This window comes from Callithrix jacchus, chromosome 7 (assembly GCF_049354715.1).
Source record: "Callithrix jacchus isolate 240 chromosome 7, calJac240_pri, whole genome shotgun sequence".
NCBI lineage: Eukaryota > Metazoa > Chordata > Mammalia > Primates > Cebidae > Callithrix > Callithrix jacchus.
In genome coordinates, this window is record NC_133508.1 from 160,122,840 (window position 1) to 160,150,187 (window position 27,348).

At 48.1% G+C, this 27,348-nt stretch overlaps 1 protein-coding gene and 1 pseudogene across 1 annotated transcript in view; one reads left to right on the plus strand and one right to left on the minus strand.

Annotated features, from left to right (window-relative positions):
• Positions 1-27,348, plus strand: part of LOC144577181 (uncharacterized) — a 90,955-nt gene that overhangs the window by 56,703 nt on the left and 6,904 nt on the right. Inside the window, exons 2-4 of the mRNA XM_078333085.1 lie at positions 23,547-23,699; positions 25,665-25,762; positions 26,489-26,693. Of these exons, the coding sequence (XP_078189211.1) occupies positions 25,706-25,762; positions 26,489-26,693 (262 nt within the window). The 5' untranslated portion in view covers positions 23,547-23,699; positions 25,665-25,705. The remainder of the gene's footprint in view (positions 1-23,546; positions 23,700-25,664; positions 25,763-26,488; positions 26,694-27,348) is intronic.
• LOC144577216 (small nucleolar RNA U13) lies at positions 17,463-17,559 on the minus strand (annotated as a pseudogene).

Genomic DNA, 27,348 nt, shown 5'->3' on the forward strand with positions numbered 1-27,348 from the left:
ACTGAGTGTTGTTTTTTCACCCGGGCTGGAGTTTAGTGGCGCAATCTCAGCTCACTGCAATCTCCACCTCCTGGGTTCAAGCGATTCTGCTGCCTCAGCCTCCTGAGTAGCTGGAATTACAGACACCCACCACCACGGCCAGCTAATTTTTTTATTTATAGTAAAGATGGTGTTTCATCATACTGGCCAGGCTGTTCTTGAACTGACCTAGTAATCCACCCACCTCAGCCTCCCAAAGTCCTGGGATTCCAGGCGTGAGCCACCATGCCTGGTACCTAATTCTTATTCACTGGTCATGTATGAGAGCTATGGAACGTTTTTCCAGAATACATGCTGGCCCCATCAGAACATCAGGGTTCAGTCTCCTAAGAGATGTTCCTCTGTTTGTGCTACACACCCAAATAATCCATCACAGTCCACTGTTAGAATATTTCCAGGAATTACAGTGGCTACAGTCTAGATAAAAAAACACTGAAGTAGGAGTCAGCAGACCCCGGGACTCTTGACTCAGCCACTAACAACTTCATGTGTACTTGGGGGAAAAAAAGCTGGAGCGACCACACCTGTAATCCCAGCATTTTGGGAGGTTGATGTGGGAGGATTGCTTGAGCCCAGGAGTTTGAGAGCAGCCTGGGCAACATAGCAAGACCCCATCTCTACAAAAAAACTTGAAAAAATTTTCCAGGTGTGGCTGTGTCCCCCTGTAGTCCCAGCTACTCAGGGGGCTAAAGCGGGAGGATCACTGGAGTCCCGGAGGTCAAGACTGTAGTGAGCCAAGATCATGCCATTGCACTCAAGCTTGGGTTTCAAAGTGAAACAAAGCTGGAGCTTTTGTTTTCGCATTTGTAAAAGGTAAATGATACTATCTCCTTCATGGAGTTACTATGAGGATAGAAATACAATTATTTCTTTTCCCTCTTTTTTTAGAAATACAATGAGATAGGCATAGTGGCCAGGTGAGGTGGCTCATGCTTGTGAGCCCAGCACTTTGGGAGGCCGAGGGGGGTGAATCACCTGAGGTCAGAAGTTCAAGACCAGCCTGGCCAACATGGTGAAACCCTGACTCCACTAAAACTACAAAAATCAGCCCAGCGTGGTGGCACGTGCCTACAATCTCAGCTATTCAGGAAGCTGAGGCAGGAGAATTGCTTGAACCCAGGAGGTGGAGGTTGTAGTGTGCCGAGATCGTCCCACTGCACTCCAGCCTGGAAGACAGAGCAAGACTCCATCTCAAAACCAAAACAAAACAAAACAAAACCCGGTGTGGTGGCTCATGCCTGTAATCTCAGCACTTTGGGAGGCCGAGGTGAATGGATCACCTGAGGTCAGGAGTTCAAAACCAGCCTGACCAACATGCAGAAACCCTATCTCTACTAAAAATACAAAATTAGCCAAACATGGTGGCGCGTGCCTGTAATCCCAGCTACTTGGGAGGCTGAGGCAGGGGAACTGCTTCAACCTGGGAAGCAGAGGTTGCAGTGAGCCGAGATTGCACGCCAGCATAAACAACAAGAAGGAAACTCCATCTCAAAAATAAAAATAATAGATAGGCACAGTGCAGAAGACAATGTCAGGTGACACCTGTGCCACAACTTAATACCACTTTGAGTCCGGACAGACAACATAGGTCTCTGTGCCTCAGTTTTTCCACCTGTCAGATAGGAATCATATGAGGATACTCTCCCAAGATGATGCTCAAGGCTAAATAATGTTACCCACGAACGAGCCTAGACAAGGACCTCCTGCATTTTAAACACTCTTCCCTTTTGGCTGTTGTCCTTACTGTTATTATTTTACTAACTAAAGTGCTTTCTAGCCTGCAAAAAAAGGATCTGAAGTTTGTGAGCAAGACCGTTACTCTTTACCAACTGATTAATAACCCCAATTTTTCTTTTTCTTTTCTTTCTTGGTTTTTTTTTTTTCTTTTTTTTTTTTTGGTCTGGGAGAAAGAGGTGGAAAGGCAACTTTCCATATACATTTATATATATATGTACATATATATGTTTGTATGTGCATATATATACATATAATTTCATTTTAGGTTTTGGGGTACATGTGAAGAACATGCAATATTGTTGCATAGGTACATATGTGTCAATGTGGTTTGCTGCCTTCCTCCCCATCACCTATATCTGGCATTTCTCCCCATGTTATCCCTCCCCAACTCCCCACCCCATGCTGTCCCTCCCCTAGTTTCCCACCACAGACCCCAGGGTATCATGTTTCCCTCCCTGTGCCCATGTGTTCTCATTGTTCAACACCCACCTATAAGTAAGAACATGCAGTGTTTGATTTCCTGTTCTTGTGTCAGTTTGGTAAGAATGATGGTTTCCAGGTTCATCCATGTCCCTACAAGGACACAAACTCATCGTTTTTTATGGCTGCACAGTATTCCATGTTGTCACAATTTCCCTGTCGAGTCTACCATAGATGGGCATTTGGGTTGTTTCCAAGACTTCATTATTGTAAAGAGTGCAAAAATTAACATTCGTGTGCATGTGTCCTTATAGTAGAACGACTTATAATCCTTTGTATATGTACCCAGTGATGGAATTGCTGGGTCAAATGTTTCTATTTCTAGGTGCTTAAGGAATCGCCAGTCTTCCACAATGGTTGAACTAATTTGCACTCCCACCAACAGTGTAAAAGTGTTTCTATTTCTCCACAGTTTCTCCAGCATCTGTTGTCTCCAGGTTTTTTAATGATTGCCATTCTAATTGACATGAGATGGTGTCTCAATGTAGTTTTGATTTGCATTTCTCTAATGACCAATGATGATGAAGATTTTTCATATGTTTGTTGGCCTCATGTATGTCTTCTTTTGTAAAGTGTCTGTTCATATCTTTCACTCACTTTTGAATGGGCTTGTTTGTTTCTTTCTTGTAAATCTGTTTTAGTTCTTTGTAGATTCTGGTTATTAGCCCTTTATCAGATGGGTAGATTACAAAAATTTTTTCCCATTCTGTTGGTTGCCAGTTTACCCTAATGATGGTTTCTTTTGCTGTGGAGTTTGATTAGGTCCCATTTGTCTATTTTGTCCTTTGTTGCCAATGCTTTTGGTGTTTTAGTCATGAAGTCCTTGCCTATGCCTATATCCTAAATGGTTTTTTGTAGGGTTTCTTCTAGGATTTTTATGGTTTTAGGTCTTATGTTTAAGTCTTTAATCCATCTGGTGTTAATTTCAGTGTAAGGTGTCAGGAAGAGGTCTAGTTTCTGCTTTCTGCATGGGACTAGCCAGTTTTCTCAACACCATTCATTAAACAGGGAATCCTTTTCCCATTGCTTATTTTTGTGAGGTTTGTCAAAGATCAGATGGTTGTAGATGTGTGGTCTTGCCTCTGAGGCCTCTGTTCTGTTCCATTGATCTTTATCTCTGTTATGGTATCAGTAGCATGCTCTTTAGATTACTGTAGGATTGTAGTATAGTTTGAAGTCAGCTGGTGTGATGCCTCCAGCTTTGTTCTTTTTGCGTAGATTTGACTTGACTATGTGGGCTCTCTTTTGGTTCCATATGAAGTTTAAGGTGGTTTTTTTCCTGTTCTGTGAAGAAGGCCCTTGGTGGCTTGATAGGGATAGTGTTGAATCTATAGATTACTTTGGGAAGTATGGCCATTTTCATGATATTGAATCTTCCCAATGAATACCATGGAATGTTTCTCCATCTGTTTGTGTCCTCTCTTATTTTGTTGAGCAGTGGTTTGTAGGTCTCCTTGAAGAGGTCTTTAAATTCCTTGTTACTTTTATTCCTAGGCATTTTATTATCTTGGTAGCAATTGTGAATGGCAGTTCATTCTTGATTTGGCTCTCTTTAAGTCTGTTATTGGCGTATAGGAATGCTTGTGATTTTTGTGCATTAATTTTTTATCCTGAGACTTTGCTGAAGTTGCTTATCAGTTTCAGGAGATTGTGGGCTGAGACGATGGGGTCTTCTAGATATACAATCATGTCGTCCGCAAAGAGAGAAAATTTGACTTCCTCCTTTCCTATTTGAATACGGTTTATTTTTTTTTCTTGCCTAATTGCTCTGGGTAGAACTTCCAGTACTATATTGAATAGGAGTGATGAGAGAGGACATCCTTGTCTAGTGCCAGATTTCAAAGGGAATGCTTCCAGTTTTTGCCTATTCATTGTGATACTGGCTGTGGGTTTGTCATAAATAGCTTTTATTATTTTGAGATAAGTTCTGTCAATACCTAGTTTATTGAGAGTTTTGCCTTCTCTGCATCTATGGAGATAATCCTGTGGTTTTTGTGTTTGGTTCTGTTTATGTGGAGAATTGTGTTTATAGACTTGTGTATGGTGAACCAGCCTTACATTCCAGGATGAATTTTCTTTCCTTTCCTTTTCTTTTTTTTTTTGAGACAGAGTCTCACTCCCCCTCCAAGGCTCAAGTTATTTTCCTGCTCAGTCTCACGAGTAACTGAGATTACAGGCACCCACCACTAGGCCTGACTAATTTTTGTATTTTTTTTTCATAGAGACGGGCTTTCACCATGTTAGCCAGGCTGGTTTCAAACTCCTGATCTCAGGTGATCCACCCACGTCAGTCCCCCAAAGTGCTGGGATTATGGGCGTGTGCCACCACCCCATCGCACAACCCCAGTTTTTTTGTACCAACTTTGATTACAGAAATTGGCATGACTCCCAGATTCCCATAATGCAAATTGTCCTCCCAATTATAACTGCTAGTTTGTTTTCATTTAAGAAAAACAAGACAAACAGAAATTGAAATGCTGGTCATTTCTGTTGACAAAAAGATAAGAATGGCCGGATGCAGTGGCTGATGCCTGCAATTTCAGCAATTTGAGAGGCTGAGGTGGGAAGATCACTTGAAGCCAGGAGTTCGAGACCAGCCTGACCAACACGGTGAATTCTCCTCTCTACTAAAAATACAAAAATGAGCAAGGCAGGGTGGCATGTGCCTGTAGTTCCATCTACTCAGGAGGCTGAGGCAGGAGAATCGCCCAACCCAGGAGGCGGAGGTTGCAATGAACAAAGATCATGCCACTGCACTCCAGCCTGGGAAACAAGATCAGAGCACCATCTCAAAAAACAAAAAAATGTAATGTGACTGCTATTTTCTTGTTATAATCACAGAGTTCATGTGGAAAAGCTAAGCAATATGAAAAAATACAGAGTTAAAGATATAAAAAAATTACCCCACATTGGATCAGCAAACTTTTTTTTTTCTCTTGAGATAGACTAGGTCTTGCTATTGCCCAGCCGGTGGGCAGTGGCACAGTCACAGATGCCTGCATCCTCGACCTCCTGGGCTCACTCTGTGCTCCTGCCTCCCAAGGAGCTGGGACTACAGGTACACACCCCTACACCAAGCTATTTTTTTTAATTTTTTTGTAGAGGTGAAGTTTCACTGTGTTGCCCGGGCTGGTCTTGAATTCTTGGCCTCAAGTGATCCTCCCGCCTCAGCCTTCCAAAGTGCTGGGATTACAGGCATGACCTTATCTGGAGACTGGGTCTTTACAGAGGTTATCAAATTAAAATGGGTCATGATGGTGGGGCCCTGATCCCATATAACTGGTGTCCTTACTAAAAGGGAAATTTGTTGCCAGTAAAAGAAAAAGAAAGAGTAAAATATTTTTTTTTGAGACAGTCTTGTTCTGTTACCCAGGCTTGAGTGTAGTGATGTGATCATAGCTCAATGCAGCATCAATCTCCTGGGTTCAAATGATCCTTCCACCTCAGTTTTCTGAGTAGCTGGGACTACAGGTGTGTTCCACCATGCCCAGCTAATTTTCTGTATTTTATGTAGAGATGGTATCTCACTATGTTTCCCAGGCTAAACTTGAACTTCTAGGCTCAAGCAATCCTGTCTCGGCCTCCCAAAGTGCTGGGATTATAGGTGTGAGCCACTGTGCCTGCCCAAAAATAAATTTTCACACAGAGACAGACATGCATAGAAGGACAATGGCCACTATAAGTCAAGGGATGCCTGCTGTCCCAGAGCCTCCAGAGAGCACCTGGCCTGCAGACACCCAACTACACTTTCGGCCTCCCAATTGGGAGACAATAAATTTTTATTTTATTTATTGATTTATTGAAACAGGGTCTCGCTCTGTCACCCAGGCTGGAGTGCAGTGGCATGACCTCAGCTCACTGCAGCCTCATTCTCCCTGGTTCAAGAAATCCTCCCACCTCAGCCTCCAGAGTAGCTTGAGATCACAGGAACATGCAACCATGCCTGGCTAATTTTTTTTTCTGAGATAGATTCTTGCTCTGTCCCTCAGTCTGGAATAAATTGGTGTGATCTCAGCTTACTGCAACCTCCACCTTCTGGGATCAAGCATTTCTCCTGCCTCAGCCTCCTGAGTACCTAGGATTACAGAGGCACACCACCACACCCAGCTAATTTTTGTATTTTTTGTAGAGAGGGTTTCACCATGTTGACCATGCTGGTCTCGAATTCCTGACATCATGATTTGCCTACCTCAGCCTCCCAAAGTCATAGGATTACAGGTGTTAGCCACCACTCCCGGCCTTGTATTCTTTCAGTAGAGATGGAGTTTCATCCTATTGGCCTGGCCAGTCTCGATCTCCTTACCTCAAGATATCCTCTCATCCTCCCCAAAGTAAATGAGCCATCATGCCCTTGGTCATTCATGAATGTGTAATCAGGTTTTGTCCAGGATCAGAGGCTCATGCCTGTAATTCCAGCACTTTGGAAGGCTGAGAAGGGAGGGTCCCTTGATGCCCAAAGTTTGAGGACAGCCTGGCCAACATGGTGAGGTCCCATCTCCACACACACACAAATATTAGTTGAGCATGGTGGCATGCACCTGTAATCCCAACTACTCAGGAGGCTTAGGTGATAGGATTGCTTAAGCATGGGAATAAGAGGCTGCAGTGAGCTATGATTGTACCACTGCACTGTAGCCTGGACAACACAGGAAGTCCCTCTCTGTCTCTATAAAAAAAAAAAAGGCGTTGTTTGATTTTGTGTTTCTGTTGTTGTTACTGTTGTTTTTTGAGATGGAGTCTCACGCTCTGCCCAGGCTGGAATGCAATGGTTCAATCTCGGCTCACTACAACCTCCACCTCCTGTATTGAAGTGATTCTCCAACCTGAGCCTCCCGAGTAGCTGCGATTACAGGTGTGCACCACTACCCTAGGCTCATTTTTATATTTTTAGTTGAGATGGGGTTTCACCACGTTGGCCAGGCTGGTCTGAAACTCCTGACCTCAGGACATCCACCCGCCTTGGCCTCCCCAAGTGCTAGAATTACAGATGTGGGTCACTGAGCCCAGTCGATTTTATGTTTTGGCTGGGTCGGGTCTGGTAGGTGTATGGTTAATAAACCAGGTCTTAATTTTTCTAGGCTACCTGGGGCTTGGGCACGCACTGACAGCAATGTCGTGGGTGGTGACATTGGCTTCGAACGTGGATGAAAACAAGATCTGGTCTCCTTTTTTTACCCAGACAGTGTTGATCAGCTGACCTAGGAGATAAAAGAACTGGTATATGAGGCCATGTGTACATCCTGGGAAAGGGGATGCCAACTGCTGGGACCCCAGCCCCCCCTGCCACCAACCAGCCCACCCTGCCAGTGGCTCTTCCATGTTTATTACAGCTTTTGAGAGGTTCACTATTCAAAGGAGGATGAACTGAGGGAAGTCCAGGGCTGGGGCACAATTCTGTTAAACCTGATAAGGAATCGTGGGTTTTCAAGAAAACCCACAGCCAGACATGGTGGTTCATGCCTGTAATCCCAGCACTTTAGGAAACCTAGGTGAAAGGATCACTGGCGGTCAGGAGTTTGAGGCCATCATGACCAACATACTGAAATCCCATCTCTACTAAAAATACATAAATTAGCCAGGTGTGGTGGCATATGCCTGTAGTCCAGCTACTCGAGAGACTGAGGGCTGAGAATCCCGGGAGGTGGAGGTTGCAGTGAGTAGAGACCACACCATCGTATTCCATCCTGGGTGACAGAGTGAGACTCCATCTAAAAAATAAATAAATAAATAAAGTGAGAAAACCAGGCATGGGGGTGCATGTCTGTAATCCCAGCACTTTGGGAGGCTGAGCTGGACAGATCACTTGGGGTCAGGAGTTCAAGATCAGCCTGGCTAACACGGTGAAATCTTGTCTCTGCTAAAAATACAAAAATGAACCGGGCATGGTTGCGTGTGCCTGTGATCCAAGCTACTAAGGAGACTGAGGCAGGAGAATTGCTTGAACCCGGAGGTGTAAATTGCAGTTAGACAAGATTTCACTACTGCACTCCAGCCTGAGGGACAGAGCAAGACTCCCCTTTAAAAAAAAAATCATAGAAGACCGAGATATCCGCAGATAATGCACCGTGTCACTTTCCCCGTGCACTTTTCCTGCCTCTTGGTAGACAGTTCCTAACATCACCATGAGATCCTGGTGAAGGAGGGGTGGATACTGAGGTTGCTACAGTTTTATGAACCATTTTTCCCCAGAGAGAGATGGTCATCTTCTGTCAGATTCCTTTGAGTGTTTTGCCAACCCCTGCTGTGGGAGGTTTACCCTCAGGGCACTCCTCCATGAAGCCACCAGGTGACGCCATTGCCATATAAATGAAACAAACTGACCCGACATTAGAAAATGGTGTTCTACTTTCTTTGAGCTGAGTGGGGTGGGTCAAACCTGTAATCCCAGCACTTAGGGAGGCTGAGGTGAATAGATCATTTGAGTCCAGGAGTTCGAGTCCAGCCTGAAAACATGGTGAAACCCTGTCTGTTTTAAAAATACAAAAATTAGCCAGGCATAGTGATGCACACCTGTCATCCTAGCTACTCAGGAGGCTGAGACAGCAGAATCGGTTGGGAAGCAGAGGTTGCAGGGAGCCAAGTTTGTGACTCTGCACTCCAGCCTGGGTAACAGAGTGAGACTCCATCTCCAAAAAAAAAAAGTGTTCCTAAGGACTGAGAGGGGAAATTGAGGCATGCAGACTGGAGTTGGGGTGGGGCTTGGTGAGAGAATGGGTTTAAGTAACCTGTGAAGGACTCTCAGAAAGTCAGAGCAACATAAAGATTATTTATTCTACCTCCCGCTTCCACATTTTCCAGATATAGAAACCAAAGCTGAGAGGGAGGGGGATATGTATCCCAAAAGCACCACGTTGGTAGGGAGCAGGGATGCCAGAGAAAACACAGGACATCCAGTGAAGTGAGAGTTTCAAACTCTCAGTGTATGTCTCAAATAATGCACAAGACTTAAACTAAAACTTTATTTACTTTTTGTCTTCAAAGGTAACTGGGCATCTTTATGATGATTTGCTAAGTCTTACAACCCTCATGTGGGTAAAATGAAGATTAGAAAGATACTTAAATGTAATAAGCAAACATGCAAAATGAGGGCAACTCTTTCCCATTTTGCAGACAAGGGAACTGCACGTTAGGGAGGGGACTTGCCCCAAAGTCACCCTCACAATCCTCAGAGTCATGATTTGAACCCAGTCCTTATTCCAGAGGTCTCAACTTCACTGTTGTGGCCAGGAACAGCTCCCAGTCCCACTCGTGTGTGTGCATGTTCTTTCTTGAATATGACTCTCCCCCCATCGTGTAAGTGGGTGGTTCCCCTCCCTGACATTGACGGACTCTGTCTTCAGCAGGCGCCTCCTGACCCAGCAGACCCCCATGAGCCCAGATCCCTGGGACCCGGTGGCTGTCCTTATCACATTCCTTGACTCCGCATCTTAGGATCCAAGTCTGACCCTCTTCAGGATCTGCAGCTGTGTTACAGAAAAGGGGACCCGATCCAGACCACAAGGGAGGGTCTTCGGATCTCGTGTAAGAAGCAATTCAGCATGAGTCTGTAAAGTGAAAGCACAATTGTTTGTTTGTTTGCTTTTTTTGTTGTTTTGTTTTGGTTTTGAGATGGAGTCTTTGTTGCCCAGGCTAGATAGAGAGTAGCGGTGTGATCTTGGCTCAGTATGACCTACGCCTCCCGGGTTCGAGAGATTTTCCTGCTTCAGCCTCCTGAGTAACTGGGATCACAGGTGCATGTCACCACACCTGGCTAATTTTTATATTTCTAGTAGAGATAGCATTTCACCATGTTGGCCAGGCTGATCTAGAACTCTTGACCCCAGGTGATCCACCTGCCTCAGCCTCCCAAAGTGCTGGGATTACAAATGTGAGCCACAGTGTAAGTTTATTCTTTCCTTAAACAGCAAGTTTTTTAAGAAGATGAAGATGAAATAGCTACTCCATAGAGCAGCCCAGAGGGCGCTGGTGCCCATCTTTAGGGTCATTTCTTCCTGACATGCTAAATGAGGGCTAGACTATTCATGACTCCCCTTTTATAGATCTTATAGGGAAACTTTCTGATGTTGCCATGGCATTTTTAAACTGTCATGGCGCTGGTGGCAAATGTAGGAGTGAGGATGAGCAGAGGTCACTCTGGTCATCATCTTGGTTTCGGTGGGTCTTGGACTGGCTTCTTTACTGCAGCCTGTTTTACTGACAAGGTCTCTGTGACCTGTGTCCTGTGCTGCCCTCCTGTCTCATCCTGTGACTCAGCATGCCTTCACTGCCTGGAAATGAAACCCAGTAGGTCTCAGCCTCCTTTTACGCATCTCCTATTCAAGATGGAGCCGCTGTGGTTCACACCCCTCTGGCAGCTGGGCTCCCCGGGATCTCCTGAGGTTCTGTCCCCTCCGTGCCTAGCTCCTGGGTCCCTCCACCATCGCTGTCTTCCTGAGCCACCTGCCTCTGAGTTTCTTTATCAGCATGAAGAGGAATCACTTTCAGGTTCGGCTTTTGGGGGAAAAGACGGACCAGGCAGGAAGTAGGGAGGAAGACACAGGCCCTGGTGTGGGCGATGGGGAGGGCAGAGCTGAGTGGGATCCGGCGGGTCTGGCTTTGTTCTTGTCTCTGCGAGTTGCCCATCGTGCAGACCTGCCCCTCTCCTTCCCCATCGCATCGGACGGCGGCTCTTCCCTCCATTGTTCAGACCCCAGGCCCCGGGTCAGATCAATGCCTTTTTCTCCTGCACCCCATCAGTCAGCAGATTTTCTTGGCGTCATCTGAAAAATGCATCCAGCAGCAAGGCCCTGGCTCACTCCTTACTTCCGCCCCAGCCTCTCTCCACTTCCAGCCACAGGAGACCTGTGTGAGCTGAATTCATCACACCCTCCTCTTCTCAGACCTACAGCAGCCCCATTTTCCTCAGTCTGAGCCAAAGGCCCCACAGTGGCCCACCTGGCCCTCCCTGAGCTGCCTCATTGACTCCAGCCTCACCTTCCACCCGTCTCCCTCCCTTTCCCACCTACCCCATCCTCACACCTGCCTGATGTTCACACATCTCTCCAGGCATCTGCTTTAGCTGCTCTCCGCCTGGACCACCCTCACTCTAGAAGACCCTTGTCCCCTCCAGCACCCCCTGCAGTCAGGTCCACCTTCCTCACCATCGTTCAGCAAGGACACACCCCGCCCATCCCTCTCCTTTCAGCATCTCTCTTCCTTGGCCTGTTTGGGGTTCATTTTTGCTGTTCCCCAGCACTTCCCACTTCCTAAAGGGCCCTTCAAGAAGCACCCGGAAGGGGCCAATGGCCTTGCTCTCCTTAGACTAGAAGCTCCACGGCAGCACAGCACACTCTTTATGGCAGATTCAGTATCTAGTTAGTGCTCGGCATGCAGAAGGTGCTGGACAAGTGTTTGAGAACTACGGAAGAATGGAGGGAGGGGAGAAGGGTAGGAAAGAGGAAGGGAAGAAGGGAGGGATGGGGAGAAATGAGGGAGGGGAGGAGTGAAAAGGAGGGAGGGAAGGAAAGATAGGAAAGGGGAGGACAGATGGAGGGAAGGAAAGAGTTGAAAGAGGAAGAGAAGGAATGATGGAGGCAAGGAAGAAAGGGAGGAGGGAGGTGGAAAAAGAGGGTAGAAAGCAAGGCAGGAGAGCAGAAGAAAGGAGTAGGGAAGAAAAGAAAGGTGGAAGGGGGATAAAGGGAAGGAACTTATTTTCTCTCTAGGCCCAGCTGTCCCAATTATCTGTCATTTGGCCAGCCTCCTGCATGGCCTCCTCCGAGCACAGTGACTCATGCCTCTAATCCCAGCACTTTGGGAGTTCGAAACAGGTGGATCACCTGAGTTCAGGAGTTCTAAACCAGACTGGTCAACATGGCAAAATGCCATCCCTCTTAAAAAATACAAAGATTAGCTGAGCATCGTGGCAGGCACCTATAATCTTAGCTACTCCAGAATGTCAGGCAGGAGAATCACTCGAACCCAGGAGGCAGAGATTACAGTGAGCCAAGATCGCGCCACTGCACTCCAGGCTGGTAACCAAGCAAGACTCCATCTCAAGAAATAACAAAATACCTTCTCCAGGCAGCTGCCTTCTGATGATGCCCCTCCCCGGTTAAGCACAGACCCCGAACTCCTGCCTGACCCTAAAGTGCCAAGTGACGCCGCGCATGTACTCCTCTGGCCACACTGAGTGTCCTCTCAGTCATGCTGCTCCCTCTGCCTAGGTGTTTGTTGTCCCCTGTCTCAGAGCCTTCAATCCCTCTTCCCGGCTCCATCCCCTCATCCTCTGCCTGCCCAGCACCCACCTCCTGGCCATTTAACATGTAGCTCAGGTTGTAATCCCAGTACTTTAGGAGGCCAGGGGCAGAGGGTCACTTGAGCCCAAGAGCTTGAGGCCAGCCTGGGCAACAGAGTGAGACCCCACAACTCCACCAAAAATGTAAAAGGAAGAAAGATGTAGCTCAGGCATTACCCACCTCCAGGTAGCCTTCCTGATGGTGCCATACCCAGGTGGGCTCAGGGGCAGCCTCTGTTCTCTGGGCACCAGAAGCCTCCTTTCTGTGGCAGTGGTCCTGGGTCAGCTCCTGCAGGAATCCAGGCACAGGATGATGGTGGATGGATCAGGACTGAGGGTCAGAGATGCGGAGAGGCAGACAGCTTTGGGAAGCAGTAGGAAGGATCAGCAGGATTTGCTGCACGGTGACTGTCAGGGTGCAGGGGAGAATTCCGGACCAGCTGTGTCTTCATCTCTCTCTTCCCTCCAATCCCAGGAGAGCAAACGAGGCAGAAGGACTTGTGGTCCCGAGTCACCAGCTCTATCCTCAGGAACTCGAGGACCATCAAGTTCCATGGCTGGGAGGGAGCCTTTCTGGACAGAGTCCTGGGCATCCGAGGCCAGGATCTGGGTACCTTGTGGACCTCTGGCCTCCTCTTCTTTATGTCGCTGGTGTCTTTCCAAGCGTCTACATTTCTGGTCATGTCACTCTAGTCTCTATGGTGATCAGGACTGGGGAAGGAGTGTGGGGCTCAGGAGGTGAGGTAGGTGGAGCCTCCCTGATCCTACCACCCTGTCCATCAAAACCCACACATTCTGGATCCTGTTCTCACCGGGTTTCTGCTATCTTCTGCGTGAATGAATTAATTCCATCATTCTGGTGAAGGTGACAGCGGCCGTTGAGGTCTGCTCTTCTGAGAGTTCCAGGCTTCCACTGATGTGGGGAGGAGAGTTCAGGTGCAGACAGGCTGCAGAGATAGAATCCAGGGTATGAGTGGCTTTTTTGCTGCTGGCCAACAAATGTCCATAGCCACCCTGTCACTGACGTGATTCTTGTTCTGCCGTTGTCGTTTATTTCTGATTGCTGTCAGAACACTCTTCCTAAAGCACAGCTTTCTGAAGAATTTAAACATGTTGATGCATAGGCAAGGCACAGTGACTCACGCCTGACATCCGAGCTCTTTGGGAGGCTGAGGTGCCTTGAACCCAGTTGGTGGAGGTTGCAGTGACCCCAGATTGTGCCACTTCACTCCAGCCTGGGTGACGGAGCAAGACTTTGTGTCAAAAACCAAACAAAACAAAACAAAAGGATCACAAATGGGACCAATACCTAGGGCCCTCCCATGCTGCTCTCTTCAGGAGTCCCCAGGCTCAGCCCTCATGTCTATCACCTTCACAGAGAGGCCTTTCCTGACCACCTTCATCACCACCTGAGCACCCCTGCTTGTGCTAGTGCACTCTAACCTGCACCCGATTTCTCTTTACTTTTTTATTTTTGAAGACAGAGTGTTGCTCTGTTCCCCAGGCTGGAGTGCAGTGACGCAATGTCGGCTCACTGCAACCTCCACCTCCCAAGTTCAAACAATCCTCCCACCTCACCCTCCTGAGTAGCTAGGATTACAGGCAGCTGCCACCACACCTAGGTAATTTTCTTTTTTGTACCTTTAGTAGAGATGGCATTTCACCATGTCGGCCAGGCTGGTCTTGAACTCCTAACCTCAAGGGATCCATCCTCCTCAGCCTCCCAAAGTGCTGGGATTACAGATGGGAGCCACCGCACCTGGCCATACCTGCTTTAGTTTTTATTCTTCATAGCACTCTCCACCTGATGTGCTGTCTGTGTTAATGGTTTGTTTATGGATCGCCTGTCTCTTTCCCCCCATTAGAATGATGGATCCATTAAGAGAGCAGCAACTTTGTTTTGCTCATTGCTGTTTCCCCAGAGCCCGGAGCCCTGTCAGGTATATGATAACCAGGCAGTAGTTATTCATAGAATGAATGAATGTAAGAATGAATAAATGGCCGGGTGCTGTGGATCACGCCTGTACTCCTAGCACTTTGGGAGGCCGAGGTGGGTGGATTACTTGAGGTCAGGGATTTGAGACCTGCCTGGACAACATGGTGAAACCCCATCTCTACTAAAAATAAAAAAAGTTAGCTAGGAATACTGATGCACGCCTGTAATCCCAGCTACTCAGGAGGCCGAGACAGGAGAATTGCCTGTACCCAGGAGGTGAAGGTTACATTGAGTCGAGACCATGTCACTGCACTGTAGCCTGGCAGAAAGAGAGAGACTGTCTCAGAAATAAATGAAAATAATTTTTAAAAAGAATGAATGAAAGATCAGAAGGCCTAGATAGAAGGAATATGTTACAGTAATCAATAGTGCACAAGGGAAATTACAGTGAATGAGAATTTATTTGAATATTTCAAGATAGCTAGAAGAGAAGAATTTTTTTGTTCCCAAAACAAAAGATAAATATTTGAGGTGATGACTGTCTCAGTTACCCCGATTTGATCATTACATATTGTCTACAGCTTGGGTCCCCAACCCTCCTGGCCACGGATCTGTACCAGTAGCCTGTTTTTGTTTTTCTTTTTTTTTCTCTCTCTGTCTCTTTTTGAGACAGAGTCTCAGTCTGTGCAGCGGTGCTATCTCAGGTAAATGTAACCTCCATCTCCGAGGCTCAAGTAATTCTTCCGCCTCAGCCTCCTGAGTAGCTGGGATTACAGGCATATACCACCACACCTGGCTAATTTTTGTATTTTTAGTAGAGACAGGGTTTCACCATGTTGGCCAGGCTGGTCCCAAACGCCTTACTTCAGGTGATTTGCCCTCCTCATTCTCCCAAAGTGCTGGGATTGCAAGTGTGAGCCATTGCACCCAGGCTTTTTTTTTTTTTTTAATTTGACAGGGAGTTTTGCTCTTGTTGCCCAGGCTGGAATGCAATGGCATGATCTTGACTCTCTGCAACCTCTGTCTCCCAGATTCAAGCCAGTTTCCTGCCTCAGACTCCCAAGTAGCTGTGATTACAGGTATGAGCCACCATGCCAGGCTAATTTTCGTATTTCTAGTAGAGACAGGGTGTCTCTATGTTGGTCAGCTTGGTCTCGAACTCCCAACCTCAGGTGATCCACCTGCCTCAGTCTCCCAATTACAGTCTGCTGGGATTACAGGCGCGAGCCACCGTGCCCATCTCACCTGTTGGGAACTGGTCAGGCAGCACAGCAGGTGAGCAGGGAACGGGCTAGGGAGGCTTTATCTGTGTTCACAGCCGCTCCTTATTTCTGGCATCACCACCTGAGCTCCACCTTCTGTCAGATCGGTGACGTTGTTAGAGTCTCATAGTAATACAAACCCTACTGTAAACAGCACATGCGAGGGAGCTGGACTGCGTGCTCCTTATGAGAATTCAATGCCTGTTTATCTGTCAATGTCTCCCGTCACCTTCAGAAGGGATGCTCTAGTTTCAGGAAAACAAGCTCAGGGCTCCCACTAATTTTACGTTACGGTGAGTTGTGTAAATATTTCATTATATATTACACTGTAATAATAACAGAAGTGGGCCGGGCACAGTGGCACATGCTTGTTATCCTATCCTTTTGGGAGGCTGAAGCAGTCGGATCACCTGATGTCGGGGGTTCAAGACCAGCCTGGCCAACATGGTGAAACACCGTGTCTGCTAAAGGTACAAAAACTGGCATGGTGGCAGGAACCTGTCATCCCAGCTACTTGGGAGGCTGAGGCAGGAGCATTTCTTGAACCCAGGAGCGGAGGTTGCAGTGAGCCACAATCATAGCATTTTGGGAGGCTGAAGTGGGCGGATCACCTGAAGTCAGCAGTTCGAGACCAGCCTGGCCCACAGGTGAAACCTCGCCTGTAATAAAAATATATAAATTAGCTAGGTGTGGTGGTAGGAGCCTATAAGCTGACTTACTCGGGAGGCTGATGCAAAAGAATTGCTTGAACCCAGGAGGTGGAGGTTGCAGTGAGCCAAGATCATGTCCCTGGACTCCAGCCTGGGTAATATAGGAAGATTCTGGTTTTGTTTTTGTTTTTGTTTTTGTTTTTAAAGGCAAGCCAGTTACAATGGCTTATACCTATAATCCCAGAATTTTGGAGGCCAAGATGGAAAGATCACTTGAGACTAGGAGTTCCAGGTAAACCTGGGCAACATAGCATGACCCCATCTCTACAAAACATTTTTTAAAAATTGGGCACAGTGGCATGTGCCCCTAGTCTCAGCTACTCAGGAGGCTGAGGCAAGAGGATTGCTGCAGCCCAGGAACTGGAGGCTGCCGTGAGCCATGCTTATGCCACTGCACTCCAGCCTGGGTGACAGAGTGAGACCCTGCGTCTTAAAAAAAAGAATTCAGAGTAGAGAAAGGTATGAATTGTAAGTTCAAGCATTGAACGTCCCACATTTCCTTCAGAAGTGTTGATGCGTGCCCCAAGAACTCTGCATTCATTTCCCAGCGCTGCCTTAACAAAGTACCCTAAACTGTGTGGCTTCAACCACAGAGATTTATTCTCACAGTTCTGGAGACCAGGAGTCTGAAATCAAGGGATTTTTTATTGTTTGTTTGTTTTTTCTCTGAAGGCTGTGAGGGAGGTCCGTCCCAGTTCTCGCTCATGGATTCTCAGAGCCTCCAGAGTTCCTTGGCTTGCAGGTGGTCTTCTGTCTCTGTCTTGAAACCGTCTTCCCTTTGTAGGTGTCTTTGTCTACACATCCCCTTTTTATAAGGACACCAGGCACACTGGATTAGGATTCACCCTCATTACCTCAGCTTAGGTCGATCACATGTGAAGAGGCTATTTCCAAATAAGGTCGCATCCACAGACCCTGTGGCGTAGGGCTTCAGCGTCTTTCAGGGAGACAGAGCACAACGCATAACACTATGGATTTGCAAATATTTTTAGTTTGAGTTTCTGGGTTTTATTTTTTAATTTTGGTGTCGGATGAGTGATGTGATGATGCCGTAACAAGTTCTGAGAATGGCACATATCATAAAATAGCCTGATAACCCAATTGTCATGATTAGGTTTTGATTTTTTAAAATTTTAGTTTTTCTTGAGGCAGGGTCTTGCTGCAATACTCATGCTGGAGGGCAGTGGTGCAATCATGGGTCACCGCAGCCTTAACCTCCTGGATTCCAGCGATCTTCCCACCTCAGCCTCCCAAAGAGCTAGGATTATAGGAATGAGCCACCACCCCCAGCTGTTCCCTATTTTTTGTTTGTACGTTGTTCATTTGTCTCAAAAAACACACCTTTTTATCTGTGCATGCTGGCTCATGCCTGTAATCCTCAGTACTTTGGGAGGCCAAGGCAGGTGGATCTCTTGAGATCAGGAGTTCAAGACCAGCCCGGCCCACATGGTGTAACGCCTTCTCTACTAAAAATACAAAAATGAGCTGGATGTGGTGGTGTGTACCTGTAATCCCAGTTACTCGGGAAGCTTAGGCAGGAGAACCGCTTGAACCCTAGAGGCAGAGGTTGCAGCGAGCCAGGTTCATACTCCCACACTCCAGACTTTGTGGCAGAGTGAGACTAACTCAAAAAAAGTGAAATATACATACATATAAACGTGCACATGAACACACACACACACCTTGGCAATTTTTTTATACATCAGCATTCACTGGTACAATGTAAATTCTATGGTAGATTTTATTTAGATTAATACAATCTAAATACTATTCTATTAAGTGCTACAACTAAAAAAAATAGGCCATGCATTTAAATGATTCAAAGTTCAAAAACTATGAAAGAGTATAGAACCGAGTCTCCCATATGGCAGCTCATGGCATATGTGTTTATGAAATCTACGTGATGCTGGATACGGTGGCTCATGCCTGTAATCCCAGCATTTTAGGTGGCCGAGTCTGGTGGCTCACCTGAGGTCAGGAGTTTGAGAGCAGCCTGACAAACATGGTGAAACCCCATCTATACTAAAAACACAAAAAGCAACCGGATGCGGCAGTGAGCCCATATAACCCTATCTACTTTGGAAGCTGAGGCAAAAGAAGCGCTTGAACCTGGGGGACAGAGGTTGCAGTTAGCCAAGATCATGCAACTTCACTTCAGCCTGGGCAACGGAGCGAGACTCCATCTCAAAAAAGGAAAAAAAATCTAAATAAATTAACATTTAAGAAAATGAAAGATTTGGTTCTTTGGCTGCATGGTCCACATTTCAAGTGCTGCACAGCTGCAGATGGCCCAGAAATATGGTCTTTATTGCAAAAAGTTCTATCAGTTGGTGTTGGTGCAGCCTTAAAGCCGCTCTCCCACCCCTCCTCGAAGCCAACCACTGTTACGGTTCCTTTGGTGATTCTTTTCCGAGATGATCTATGCACACAATCAGCACGTGGAGTTAATATATTTACCTAATAAAATCAGCATCTCCCGTATAGTGCAAATGACCATGTAATAGTCCATGGAATGGAATGCATTCAGCTAGTTTCATAATGAAGTGCTCTTGAGTTTTTCCCAGGTTTCCTGTTAAAATTATTCTGTCGAGAACACCATTCTCTCACAGAGTAAATGTTTATATGTTTTCCTCATTTCTTTTCTATTTTCTTTCTTTTTTCTTTCTTTCCCTCTCACTATTCCCTCTTCCTACTTTTTTTCTTCCCTTTCCCCCTCTCATCCTCCTCTTTTTTCTCTCCCCCACTTTTCTCTTTCTTCTACAAGGTCTTGTATTTAATGGCATAATCCTAATTCACTGCAGCCTTGAACCCCTGGGCCCAAGCGATCCTCTTTCCTCAGCCTCCCAAGTAGCAGAGACTAAAACCTGTGCCCCCATGCCTTTCTATATTTTTATTTTCTTTTTAGTGGAGATGGGTCTTACTATATTGTTCAGGGTCGTTTTCATCTCTGTAGGTGCTTTTCAAGAGATCTTACCAAAAGGTACCTGGATAGAACTTAGTCACTTGAAGCTCTTGTCCTTGTGTTGAAATTTTGTGTCTGCCTCCTCCATCCCGGGGAGATTTAAAACTTCTATCCACTTTTCAGGCAGATCCGTGACTTCAAAAAGTGTACGAATGTTGTGAGGCAAGGCGGAAGGATCACATGAAGTCAGGAATTTGGGCCCAGGCCGGCCAGGAAGGTGAAACCCTGCCTCTACCAAAAATACAAAACTTACATGAGCGTGGTGGTGCACGCCTGTAGGCCCAGCTTCTCAGGAGGCTGAGGCATGCGAATTGTTTGAATCTGGAAAGCGGATGTTGCAGTGAGTCGAGATCGTGCCGCCGCACTCCAGCCAGGTACAAATAGCAGCTTTAGACTTGATCTCGCCAGGCATGACCACTGGGCACATTCAGCATAGGATCACCGATTCTGCCTCAGTTTTCAGTGTCTTCTCTGGGGCCTGGAGTGTAGCATCTGAAGCCGAGCTGGATGTCTTGCTGCATAAATACTCTCTCCACTTGCACCTGTGCCATCAGTCTGGGTGAAGACTCATGTCAGGGGAGAGCCGTCGTCCTCCTACAGCCCCACCTGTCTGATGGCTGAGACTTCTGCCTCATTTCCAGAACTCCCAGGGGCCCTTGAACGTCTTGTTATTTGCTACATATGCAAGCACAGATTGCCCGTACCTCCCCTGAGACCTTCCTGCCACTCTCTATAGAGCTGCCTGAAGCCTCGAAATGTTTATTTGCCTTTGGAGAAATTCTACTTCCATCTACCCCAGACTCATCAAAATTACAGTAACAGCCAGCACTCCAACTTTCTGGAGCCTGTTCCAGCAGAGAGGAAGTCTGTTCTTCAAGTCCTCTTTGTAACCCCATTTAAGATGAGGAAACTGAGGCAGATGAGCTCATGAATACAAAGTGCCAGAGCTTGGGTTCAACCTCGAATCCCTGGGCCCAGGGGTTCGAGGCTCGTGTTCAACCTTAGAGTTTGTGGGATTTAAGGTTGATGGTGGAAGCGTTCTGTTTGGCACCCCCTACCCTGGTGTGTGGGGGTTGTGTCCTGGGTTGCCTGCAGAGCCCCAGTTTATGCCTGCTGACCTGACGCATTTGTGACTAGCATTGTCTTTAACTGCTAAACGTCGTGGTTTGGGAGAGAAATTCTGTGCTCACCCAGTTCACCCGCACCCTGAGGAAGCTCTGACACCACCGCACAGCTTCTGATACATACTGGAGAAAGCCAGCGCTAGGAGGTGCCTGTCAGCAGGAAGAGCTGCAAGCATCTACATCCACATGTAGACATATCTGTACAGATACATTCATATACACATATTCATATATATACATGTCTTTACATCCACACACACGTCTGTACACCCACACATTCATACACATGTCTACATATAGACACCTTCATGTACACATCACTGTACACACAATCCATATCCACACATTCATACACACCTATCTGTGTATTTTGGTATAGCTGTATACATACACATCTACACACATCCATGTTCAGATAAATCCGTACACAGATGCATACACATTCGTCCACAGACATCTGCACATACGTCGGTGGGGATCAGGGAAATACAGCATTAAGTAGTGACGGTCTGATAATAGCTAGTATTGTTTTGACATCTTTTGGGTGAACTGACTAGCTAGTGGCTATCAGAGGGGTGTGTGAGGTGTGTCTGCAGGTTGGCAGGGCCATCAAACGCGGTATTTGTAGTTGCTCGTGGCTTTCCTAGAGGATCTCTCACGTGGAGCCTTGGAGTGTAGTGAGCTGTTCCTGTGGCCCGCCCGCCAATGTCTGCACCAGTGACCAACAAAATTCTGGCTTCACGGGCCTCAAGGACTTTGGATTGTACAGTAAAAAACGCTATATGCCATCATCGGACGTGTCTGGTCTGCAAGTGGAGATCCGTTGCCAGTGGCGGGATGGGAGCTGGAAGAGCCAGGAGGATGTTGCAGTCAGACAGATTCAATAACCAGGGCTGGAGCTGGTGTGCAGCGTAGGTGGCAGATGAGGTTGACTCTAGTCACATTCCATAGCGACGGTCGACTGAGTTCCTGATGGATCCAATGAGGGGGTTGTCAAGGAGAGAAGAGGAGTCCTCTGTGTTTATAACACAGGTTTCTAATTTTGAGAAATCCGGAGTTTAAAAAATTGGGGAAGGCCTGGGCATAGTGGTTCACACCTGTAATCTAAGCACTTTGGGTGGCCAAGGTGGGCGGATCACTTGGGCTCAGGAGTTTGAGATCAGCCTCGCCAACATGGTAAAACCCCGTCTCTACTAAAAATACAAAAATTAGCTGGGCACTGTGGTGTGCGTCTGTCATCCCAGCTACTTGAAAGGCTGATGCAGGAGAATCATTTGAACCCGGGTGGCGAAAATTGCAATGTACCTGGATCCTGCCACTGCATTACAGCCTGGGTGACAGAGTGAGACTCCGTCTCAAGAAAAATTAAAAATTGCGGAAGAATCGGCATAGAAAGCCATTAGCTTGGCTATCTCCTGCCCTCTCTCTGGTCCCAGCTTGTGTAATCACGGCTGGGCTTGCTGTCCAAGCCTGTCATTTCAGATGACACCAAGGCCTTTTCAGGGCTAGAGAGACCTGCTGCCACCCATGGTCAGCAAGGCTGAGTGGTTTTAGGCACAGCTGGAGATGAAACTGGTGATGGGGGCAGCCCTGTCATCTTTACAGGGAACCTCACACAGCAGGTGGGCAGCAAGCTGGCCTCTCCACATCACTGAGCCATCTGCTGAGTGAGCAGGCCCATGTGACAGGTAGGAGATGCAACTCCCTGTGTCCTGTCTCCTCCATGACCAGGCTAGGGTGTGGGCCAAATGCCTCCTGATGATCTTCATCACTTCAGTTTCTCAATATCAACATCCCATCTAAGGACAGACTCAGGCTCAGTGTGAGCCCCCAGAACTTCCCACAACCTCCAGCTGTCCCCACAAACCATAAAATAGCATCACCCACAATAAGAAACATATGTAAAACATTGGCCTAAAATACACGGGGCATTTAAAACACACACACAGGCTTAGCAGATGCTGGCACTGTGCCAGAGCCAGGGCGGTGACACCAGGGTGTGCCGCTTATGTTTTCTGAAAGATTCTAAGGTAAGGACAGGAGCTGGGGCTGGGGGCACTCGGAGCGGTGACTGTTGACCACCTCACGTGGGTGTTTGGGAGTCATAACAGCTTGCCCATTTCTACCTGTCTGTTCTGGATGACCTTCAGTGTTGCAGACGCAGAAGCTTCAGAAGGTGACATTTATTTAACGACCCATGATGTGTGTAGTTAATTCTTTTGTCATCTGTCCTATTTGATTTTGTTTCATTCTACTTCTTTTTTTTTTTTTTTTTTTTTGTTGGAGACAGAATCTCACAGTGTTGCTCGGACTGGATGCAATGGTGCAATCTTGGCTCACCGCAGCCTCTGCCTCCTTGGTTCAAGCGGTTCTCCTGCCTCAGCCTCCCAAGTAGCTGGGATTACAGGTGCCTCCTGCCATACTTGGTTATTTACTTACTTGTATTTTTGTAGAGGCGGTGTTTTACTATGTCGGCCTGGCTAGTCTGAAACTCCTGACCTCAGGAAATCTGCCTGCCTTGGCCTTCCAAAGTGCTGGAATTACAGGAATGACTCACTCTGGCCGGCCTCATTCTACTTTATCCTTGGTCCAAGCACAGTGCCCCACACCTATAATGCCAGAACTTTGGGAAGCCAAGGCAAGAGAATTGCTTGAGCCCCGGAGTTCAAGACCAGCCTTGGAAACATACTGAGTCCCCTGTTTCTACAGAAAAAAAAGTGGTGTGTATATATATATGCACATGCACACACACACAAGTTAGCCAAGGTGGTGGCACATGTCTGTAGTACCAGCTACTTGGGAGGGTGAGGTGAAAGGATCGATTGAGTCTTGGAGGTCAAGGCTGCAGCGAGCCACGATCAGGCCTGTCTGTGGGCTGTTGTGCAGGGCCCAGGTGTTGACTCTTCAAGGATCCCCCAATCCCAAGGACCCTGGGGTATTCCCGAGTCCTTTTTTTGCCTGGGGCTGGCGGTGTCGGTCCCTGGTGGCTGACCCTTTCATTTGCCTGCTCTCTATCCCTGCAGCACCGATGGAAAGGAAGGAGGCTGGATGATGAGTGGCTGCCCTGGATGCCAAGCTGTTCGTGTCAGGACTGTCAGGGCTGCATGCCCTTGGCCTGCTGCAGCAGTGGGGCTGGCTGTCGACCGAATCCCTGAGTATCCCGTATGGCCTCCCGGGTAAGGCACTGCATGCCTGGCTGCGGGGAAGGTGGAGGTGGCAGGGCCTTCCCCGGTTCCTGTGGCTGTGGCTCTGTGAGCTAAAATACGCTGTCACCACAGGATTTTCCATCAGTCATTCTGTGGGCTCTGAGTAGGACTTAGTAGCTGCTCATTAGGAAAAAAAGAAAAAAAAGTGTGTCTGTTTAGGGGACATTCATTCATCTCTTAAGACCTCCCCACGGACAGGTTTTAATGGAGTGACGGGCGAAGCAGACCACAGGGCTGGGAGAACACGGCAGAGGCCAGGCTGGGCTTGGGCCTCCTCCTCTTGGAGCCCTGGTGGAGGGCTGCCTGGCAGAGGAGGGTAGGGGTTCTTTGATCGATCCTCACAGCTCAGGCAAAGCAGCCAGTGCACCAGTGCAGCACTGGCCAGAGGCTGCAGACAGAGAGCGGCTCAGACGGCGCCTACAGGCCGGGGCCGGGCCGCACACTCCACTGCACACAGATCCTGGCTTTCAGTCACAAGGCGGGTGCCCCGGCCAGGTGGGATGTCCAGAGAGAGTACCTGAGTCTGGCAAGTGGTGATCTGAGTACCCTGAGCTCATCCCCAGAGATGAACTTGCTTCCAATAGCATAGCCATATAGGAAAGAATCCAGGGCTGGCACTTCAGCTTCAGTCTTATGTCTATTCATCTAGGATTGCTTCAGCCCTGGAGGCAGAGGTTGCAATGAGTCAAGAATGTGCCACCGTACTCCAGCCTGGGCAACAGAGTGAGATCTTATCTCTAAAATAAACAAATAATAAGTTTACAAAAAAGCCAGTCACAGTGGCTCACGCTTGTAATTCCAGCACTTTGTGAGGTTGAGGCAGGTGGATCACGAGGTCAGGAATTCAAGACCAGACTGGCCAACATGGTGAAAGCCTACCTCTAATAAAATACCAAAATTAGGCAGTCATAGTGGCGGCTGCCTGGTTCCAACTGCCCTCCTGGCAGGACTAGGAACTTCTGACCTCTCCACCATCTGGGGCTAAGACCTTGACCAATGTCAGGGTTGGCGTCCCTCTGGCTGGCTGTTGAATGTCACCTCCATAGCCTCTCTGCTGTGCCAGAGTCCCATGGCCACCCACAGGGCAGTGAATTTGAAAAAGTGCTCAGGACTCTGCACACTATGCTGTTCACAGCTGTCATTGACTACAGTGAGAGGAGGCAGGAGTGTTGGCACAGGGAAGGGGCCGGGGTGGAGTCTAGTGTGCACCACGGCCAACACCTAGTATCGTTTCCCAGTCCCTGTGCCTTCACATGGGACGCACTTGTCTGTCCCAGCACTATGTCACCCAGGGTGTTTGGTGGGGCTGCCTAATTGGCAGGTGCTGCTCGGCTCAGAGCACAGTGTCAGACTCCTAGGAGGCAAGCAGGGGTCTCGAGTAAGCCACGTTTGTACAAACAGTTCAGATGCAGAGCACCTTGTATCACTCCTAGGATTGGTGGGAACCCTCCCCCAGTCCAAGTTCCCAGACAAGCTATGAGCAGGTCATGCAGAGGCAGCTCGGGTCTGCTGTGACAACTCACTCGCAATCTCCAGTGCCTGCTGCTCTATTCCTTTTCCTCCACTCCCGCCATCATCTTAATCCCAGGAAGAGGCCCTATCTCTTTGAGGCCTGGGCTGGGCCTCTGAGCTGCCCAGAGGCCTCATGGTGGGTGTTGGCTGCCAGTTGTAAGGCCCCTGGCCACACTGAAGGACTCCTACCTGGAAGTGATGCTGTGGCCCCTGGATGAGGTGTGGAGGGAGCGGGCAGAGGAGGCCATGTGGTGGCTACAGGCCTGGGTGGCCGGGATGCCAGGCAACCAGGGTCCCAGGCCTATCAGGTTGACCCTGGGGGCCATGAAAGGCACTCTGGAGCTGGTGAGTGAGAGCAAGGATGAGATGTGGCTGGCAGTTGAGGATGACCGAGACAGCTCTCACTGTCCCCTCCCTTTCCAGGTGGCCCACCAGATGCTGTCCTGGGCTGAGGCCACGTTCTCATGGGCACTGAAGAGGCTCTGCAAAGCCCTGCTGGACCTGTATGGCCTCACAGCCAGGTAACGCTGGGTTTGGGGTGTCGCATCCAGCGTTCCTGCCACGTATCAGTTGCAGTGCTGAACCCTTCAACATGCTCTGACTCACTGACTACTTTGACCGCCCTACACAGAGGCTTCTTCACTCCTTATTGCACAGGAGAGGAAACTGGGGTTTCTTCCTCACTCCAGAGAGACCTCGTGAGCACAGTCCCAGTGCAGGCAGGATTTTAGGAGCTGCTGCGGAAGAGTGCAGTGGGCAAATATGACCCCTTCCTTCAGGAAGCTCAGTTTTACTCAGAGACAGACACAAAGCCCAAGAAATCATCTACAGCAGAGTATGCACAGCTCCCTGCAGAAAGCCCGAGAATCACCTCTTAAGCAGGCCATTCTGCTCTGTCACATTTCCTTGCTTTTGCTTTGTAATCATCTTTTTTTTTTAAATGGAGCCTTGCTCTGTCTCAGTTGTGTGATCTCAGCTCATTGCAACCTCTGCCTCCTATGTTCAAGTGATTCTCCTGCCTCAGCCCTCCGGGTTGCTGGGACTACAGGTGTGTGCACTACTGCACCTGGCTAATTTTTTGCGTTTTTAGTAGACAGGGTTTTGCCACTCCAGGCTGGTCTCAAACTCCTGACCTTCAGTCATGTAACCCATTTGGCCTTCTAAAGTGTTGGAATTACAGGCATGAGCCACTACTCCCGACCTGTTATGTAATCTTTTAAACACATAAAAGCCCTTCTTTCTTGCAGGCTGTGCAGAAGCTGGCTACAGGCTGGGTGTGGCCCACCGCTCATCGTTTACCACCACTGAGCCATACCTTAGGTGGCAAATGCTTGAGATGGAACATTGGTGAGATGGTGAGCTGGGGATCCTATGGTGTGGCCATGGCCAGCTTTGAGGAGAAAGTACAGTTCAAGCAAGAGCCACGGGGCCAGTGTGGAAAGAGAGCTCCAGGTGGGGGCTCCACTGCACAGAGGACTGGGAGAGGGATGTGCCTGGCCTGTTTGTTTTTGAGATGGAGTCTCATTCTCCGTCACCCAGGCTGGAGTGCCATGGTGTGATCTCAGCTCACTGCAACCTCTCTCAAATTCAAGTGATTGTCCTGCCTCAGCCTGCCAAGTTGCTGGGATTACAAGCATTCACCACCATACCCAGCTAATTTTTGTATCTTTAGTAGAGGTGGGATTTCACTGTATTACCCAGGCTGGTCTCAGAATCCTGGGCTCCAGAGACTCGGTGCTGGGATTACGGGCATGAGCCACCGTGCCTGTCCTGTTTGAATAGCAAGGTGGTGTGGCTGATGCGACTGGGAGGTTCCAAGGCTAGGGAATGAGAGGAGGACTCTGGCTTCTGCTCTGACCTACGAAGGCTGTGATCACCCTTTCACTTCAAAAGGCCCCTTTTGTCCCTGTGTTGAGAACACGGGGGTGGTGGATAGAAATGGGGAACCCAGTCTAGAGCAGGGGTCTGGGGACCAAATATCCTTTTCCCTCACAGCCATGATGCCCACCAGGAACCGGGCTACAGGCAAGGGGGCCGCCCCTTCTTCCATGCAGGTGGTGGTGCAGAGCATCTGGATTCTGGCTCTGCCTCTTCCTGGGATATCTCT